At 43.2% G+C, this 6,298-nt stretch overlaps 1 protein-coding gene across 1 annotated transcript; it reads right to left on the reverse strand.

Annotated features, from left to right (window-relative positions):
- Window positions 1-1,303: 1,303 nt before the first annotated feature.
- On the reverse strand, window positions 1,304-5,725 carry LOC121581470. Its single transcript, XM_041896964.2, has 8 exons — window positions 5,290-5,725; window positions 4,975-5,036; window positions 4,754-4,882; window positions 4,157-4,243; window positions 3,763-3,932; window positions 3,302-3,369; window positions 2,937-3,103; window positions 1,304-1,718 (listed from the first exon to the last, which is right to left on the reverse strand). Exons 1-8 carry the CDS (start codon window positions 5,399-5,401, stop codon window positions 1,617-1,619), a joined length of 897 nt encoding a protein of 298 aa, XP_041752898.2. The 5' UTR covers window positions 5,402-5,725; the 3' UTR covers window positions 1,304-1,616.
- Window positions 5,726-6,298: the final 573 nt, after the last annotated feature.

The following is a 6,298-nucleotide window of genomic DNA, read 5'->3' on the forward strand; positions in this document are numbered from 1 at the left end:
TTTCATATAACCAAAGATTTTTTATAACTAACCCAAGATAGACCGCAATGGGAGCAAATTAATCATAGTGGACAGAACAAGCATGGAGGTGGGCAGAGCCAAGCGTATTCTAGCATGTATTTGCATATTTCCATTAGAGAACGCCTACTCTGAAGTGTGCATGTGCAATAACTAAATTCGCCCTTCCACTCCTAAACAACGCAATTTTTTAGAAACTTTGGCAAAGGGTAAAGTCTACAAAGCTTAGTGCACTCTGTTCTTAATATATTCTAGTTTTAGGAACAGAAAACTGTATTAAGATCAAATGTTTCATCAATGATAAAATTAGCAGAATGTTGGACAAAATCCATCACGCTCCGTCTTTGGTGTTGAGTGGAAATGCCAACTGGATGCTTCAGATTTATACATCAAGTGAAACATCTGGCTCATTGTTCTTTCTTTGCTATAACTGCCAACAGATCATTTTCTCCTAAACGTCCACTGAGTGAGGCAGAGACCCCATTGAAATGTGTGTTGACTCGTTACAACTTCAGCTTCAAGGAGTCAGTGATTTCCTCCTTCTGTGATTAAGAGAAAGTGATCTTACTAAATAATATTTTTAAACTATATTTTAATGTTGAGAGCTAAATCCGTCTGAGAATATCACAGCGAGATAAAACTAGTATTGTTGCATCCACTAGATTCTCCAGTTTCATATGCTCTATTGCAAGTGCAGCTGTGAGTTTCACAGAAACAGGAAATCGTTCCTTTGTCTGGATAGGCCAGAAAATGTGACACATCACGGCCTATGCAAATGTTGGGTCTGAAACCTGACATTTCAAGTCAGTCCCGGTGGGAGAGGAGAGCAGAGAGATGGGGCTTTCTTGCACTATAAGACATGGGACCCTACAACGTTCACAGAGCACTTTGTACACCAAAATGTCAGTCAGAACCGATCCAGAACCGCTCAAAGTCCCCCAAATACATCTAAGAGGACATGTGTTGGTGTGGACAGGTGTATATGAATGAGTACATTTGTCAGTGTGAGTTGGCGTATGCTTACCTGGACACAGGCCCCCACACTGAACTTGGCCTGTTGGCCACCAGCCAGGAAAGAGACAAACACGTGTTCCTGTCCCAGGACCCTCACCCCCAGGCTGCGGTTTAAAGACAGGAAGACCGGCCGCAGGGGGGTGGGCGTCTGGCTTTGGCCTCTCCAACTCCACCTTCTGATCCTGGCCCCGCATCATTCAGACACTGACCTCCTGATGCGTCCAAGCTCAGCCTGGGATACAGACATAGTGACGTTCGGCCAGGACATTTTCCTGAATAAGTACACCTTTTTATTACCAATAACCAATCACAAAGAGTGGCCCCGTCTTACCAGACATTACCGTTGCCGTGGTAACATGTGGCCCTGCCATCAGATTGGAACAGTGCCCTGATTGGCTGCCCAAGGGAGTGGTCATTGTGTACAATGCATACCCTTCCTCTTCCATCAGAGATTATGACCAGGGCCAAGAAGCCAGAGGGATAGCTGTGTGGCATGATGATAAGGATGGACGATACCCACAACAAAATATGCATTGCCGATTATTACATGATCGTAGAGTTAAAATCTCCAACAATGAGTTTACTTATGTTGTGAAAGGATACAAAACCTGGGCAGAACCATCTGGGAAGACTGTGAGAAACTTGCTCCCACAGGCATAATACTTCTCCAGAAATCGTGCCCCATCCTGCCAATGGAATCCATATACAAAACGCATTTATCAGTTAAGATAACCTGTATTCATAAGTATTTTCAGGTGTTACCACCAGTGGCGTGTGTTCATGGGCCAAGGGAAGCCAGGCTTCCCAAAAATATTTGACCAATAAAAAAAAAAAAAATAATAATAATTGATCTTTCGTCTCTCTCTGTGTTTTCATAATTTTCCATCAATTTGCAAGTGGCTGAATCTCACTAGAGAAATCATCTGAGCGAGGGAAACAGCGCCCCTCTGTCTTAGTATGTGTAGCCCATGTATCTGATGCTGTCTGGACCTAAAGAGTATAACATGTTGCCGCCGTAGCATTTGATTGATTGATGCCAACAAGCGTTTGGCCTTCCTTGATAAAAAACTATAAAAGAACTAGCCAATCAGCGTTGAGCTGAGCTCAACTGTGGGCTGTCCTGGTGCAACAAAACGGCCCCCAAGGGAGGTCAGTTTGGATTTGGCTTCAGACCAATCAAATTACTTCCATTGCAAAACGTGATTTTCAGAAAAACTTGTCAGTTTCTGGTCTGCTTGTGTTGATGCCCTTTCCTAAGCCATGGATGGAGATGGGGATTTGGACTTGTGGTTTTGACGTAATTCTCTGTACAAGCCAATGATTATGACTGTGATTCTGATCTAACCATAAATTCATATGTTGTGCCACTGACCTGAGACGATTGAAGCTCAATATGTAGCCTAGTAGGCTCACATTAACTAGCTAGCTAACTTAGTGGCTCATTGTTGCCCATGCAAGGAAGTTAGGCTAGCAAGCATTTTAGCTAGGTAGCTTATGACAACAAAAACTAAAAGTGTACCGTATGACAGAGCCATAGACCGTTTTGACAACATGAAAGAGAGGAGGATGGCATGTTTTGTTTTACTTGCGTGAGCGCCGACACACAGAAATCAGTACCATGGACAGCCGCATGATATTTAGCAACATTGATTGGACAAAACTGTTTTTGGTATCTTTACGTTTTTCTTTTGTGTGTATATTAAACTAAGCATATATAGCCTTGTTGATTTGATGGTCTTTAAATGTTTAAGTTGAAATGGTGCTGGAATAGTGGAGGCAGTGTCTTTGTGCTGACTTGCGGTAACTCTGTGGTTCTAAATCAGCAGTTGTTTAGTAAACTGTCGAAAATATGAACTTGCTTGACCATGCTGCAGGTGATAACTGTTTGTATGCATAATTTGTACCTGATGTGGAGAAATGCCAAACTCAAATGACTCATGATCATAAAGGGGGTCTCCATTTTCTTTTTCCAGGTCCTCCTCAATCCCAGGATGTTGTGTAACAGTCCACTGTGCCTCTTTGGCTGTACAGGTGGACAGCTGGTAGCTGATGGTCCTAGAGAGGGGTGTGTCTATGAAACAGGACAGCAGAGCAGACAGAGGTCAATGACATTTCAACTCCATCAGTTCAAAGTTAATGGAAATATATGGCTTTTAAAAAATATATATAAAAATGAACATCCTGAATTAACTTAAAGTGATTAATTGATCATTTCCACAGAAAACAGACTCATATTTAAATGTGTGTTTATAAACTGTTGCGTACTCACAGGTATCTGCAGATCGGAGGGTTGACTGTGTGTCCTGGTAGAGTCTCTCTCGCTCTTGCTCCTGCTTTCTGAGGAGGAAGAGGCGGAGTTTGCTAGTGATGTGCTGGATTTCAGTCATTCTCTGTGCAGGACTCAGGAGAAATGGGCTTCACACTTTTGGAACCATTTTGTTAGTCCTAAATTCAAACTCCACCATCCGGCACACAAGGCAAGCTCAATCAAGCACACCTGATTATGCTTATGGGATTGCAGACTATTCTTCCCAATCCCAAAGCATGGAGAACAATAGAGAGTCAGACACTAAGAAAATAATAGCAGATGCAGATTATCCATTAGTAAGGATAACCAATGATCCAATAATATATAGGCAGCAAGCTGCCTTAGGGTCACCAGTTTCCTAGACAGAGAATCAGATGCACATTTGTCCCTTATTTTTACCTTTAATCCATGACCCCTCATACCTGCGCTCCTCTCTGTCCCTGGCCTGGGCCTGCAGCTCCTCCTCCTCTCTGGTTGGCTGATTGTCAGGTAGGAGTGTTGCATCATCCTCCCGATCAGGTCTCTGCAGTGCAAGCCACCTCTCATTGGCCAGCATCTCACAGAGCTGCTGGTACTGGGCACAGCAGAAGAGCTGTGTGTGTGCGAGGGCATGTGCGTGAGATAGGTCATTAAAGAGAGAAATTGAGTAAGGTAGGGTGTGTGTGCATGCATATGGAGTGTGGGGAGGGGCATATCATAAACATCATGTGTCCTGCTTTGTTCCACACTTCCTCTGTTCTAATATTCCCCATCACCTATTCAGGTGATGCTTGTTGCAGGGCGTTTCATTTTACCATCCATGACATCCAGCCTTACCTCAGGGTCCTCTGCAAATGCTGGACCAAGTGGAGGCCTTGCTTTCTCTCCACAGTACTCACACATCACTGGAGAGTCCCTGAGAGGCTGGGGCAGGACAACAGGGGGGAGTGATAAAAGATGATCACACAACGGATCACTTACAATAATACAGAGTTATACACTGTATCCAAAAATGGCTCAGGTGTGCTATTCACAATTTCTATGACATACAGTATATGGGTTGCACATTATATTCATAACATCACAATGCCAGTTGAATTTTTACATTTACGTCATTTAGCAGACGCTCTTATCCAGAGCAATTAGGGTTAAGTGCCTTGCTTAAGGGCACATCGACAGATTTTTCACCTAGTCAGCTCGGGGATTAGAACCAGCGACCTTTCGGTTACTGGCACAATGCTCTTACCCACTAAGCTACCTGCCGAGTGGAAGAGATCTTCCTAGATAGAAGAGCTGGGTTTGAAGGGCGATCCTTTGTGACTTTTCATATTCCGATCATTAGTCCCTGGCTGACACATGGAACTAATAAACTGGACTATGAAGAGATGAGGGAGATTAGGGTGTGGTAGTGGACAGATGGGTAAAGTGTTGTACCTCTGGGAGGACATTCCTTGGGTTTGGGGCTTGGTCCTGGGACTCCCTCTTATATCTAAGAACTCCCAGAAAACCAGAAGTGGGAGGTGGTGGACAATCTAAAGACTGTACATATTCATCTTGTAGCCCCTATAGAGAAAACACATAGGGAGATAAAATAAGTAGTCAGGGAGAGAAGGAGAACAAAACAAGACCTGTCTTAGATTGTACATTTCTCTTACATGGTTATCCATGAGCAGAATAACTTCATTGAGTTCCTGCTCTAACCTAGAAGACTCATCATCTGAAAAATAGACAAATAGACAACATAACCAATTCAGTATGACATGAGACATCGTTCATACACAGCGTTCACATGTAAATCTGTTGCCATTTCTTAAAAAAATTAATAAATAATCTGAGTGGTCTTCTTGCGACTTTGGTTTCAATTAGTGACATTGATCTCATGCATCCTGCAATAATCTCACCCACTCAATTAATCAAAGTTCAAACTAAGCCCAGAACTATACATGGAAGGATATCAAAAACTGTTCCACCTGTCGCTGTGTCTCGCACTTGCTCCTCTCCCTCATTGGGCAGAGTAGTGACATCACCATCACCGTCCATACGCCAGCCTTGATTTTGGACACCTGCAACTTCCGCCTCCATTACTTACTTTTCAGAAAAAGACAGACAGTCACAGAGGTAGACATTTACACACACGGTCATGCATATGCCTATAAATTCATACAATCACTGCAGTGTTGTGCCTGGTCAGACAGCATGTAGCTCAACTTGCTGATGTTGTCAGTAACCGTGGAGATGAAATGGTTGCGCAGGGCTTTCTGGATCTAATATCTAACCAGTTTGCCTGACATTACACATTCCAAAATAAGAGACAGCAATAGCATGCTCAGTCCTAGCAGGTGGGTGGATAAAAGCTAGGTGTATTATTGTTGTAATGTAGTTTATGAAAGTTAAATCAGGAAGGCTGGTCTGAATGCTCCTTTAACTTCATCAAGCAACATAACATAATTCACTCTTTCCTATTATACGGGCATAGTGGGAATGAATACAAACGTATCATCAGCATAGCATCTCGTTCTTTTCCTCTTCCTGTTAGCCATGTGCGCACGCTTGCTGTTACCTATGGGCTCCTTTTTAGCAATTATCACTTTCCTCTCTCTCAACCAATGGGTGTAAACCTTGGGATGTATTTATATGTCAACTTACCCATGTTCTCTCACTTGCTGTGACAACCATCCACCTCTCCACCACCACCAGCTATATTACCCTTAAGGCCCGTCATTGGAACTCCTTTCCCCCTAGCGGGGGGTTTCTATGCCAGCTGCACAGCAAAACGCTAACTGTCATTAGCATCTGACGAGGCCATACCCCAAATTATTTAATACAATTCCATATTGCATTCTGTCTCTGTTATTCATTTTGTTAAACCTGTACTCGATTGAATTGTGATTTATTCGGCCTGTATAACACCTTCACAAACTAACATTATTTTGCCTGGTTGGCCCTGTCCGGGGGTATCGTCGGACAGGGCCACAGTGT

This window comes from Coregonus clupeaformis, unplaced genomic scaffold (genome assembly GCF_020615455.1).
Source record: "Coregonus clupeaformis isolate EN_2021a unplaced genomic scaffold, ASM2061545v1 scaf4227, whole genome shotgun sequence".
NCBI lineage: Eukaryota > Metazoa > Chordata > Actinopteri > Salmoniformes > Salmonidae > Coregonus > Coregonus clupeaformis.

Bases quoted from the DNA above. Each gene is read 5' to 3' on its own strand.
- LOC121581470 (XM_041896964.2), bottom strand. From the start codon at position 5,401: ATGGAGGCGGAAGTTGCAGGTGTCCAAAATCAAGGCTGGCGTATGGAC. The intron at 4,883-4,974 runs GTAAGAGAAATG...TTTTCTCTATAG, and splicing joins TTCTGCTCATGGATAACCAT to GGGCTACAAGATGAATATGT. The intron at 3,933-4,156 runs GTAAGGCTGGAT...GCACACACACAG, and splicing joins CATTTGCAGAGGACCCTGAG to CTCTTCTGCTGTGCCCAGTA.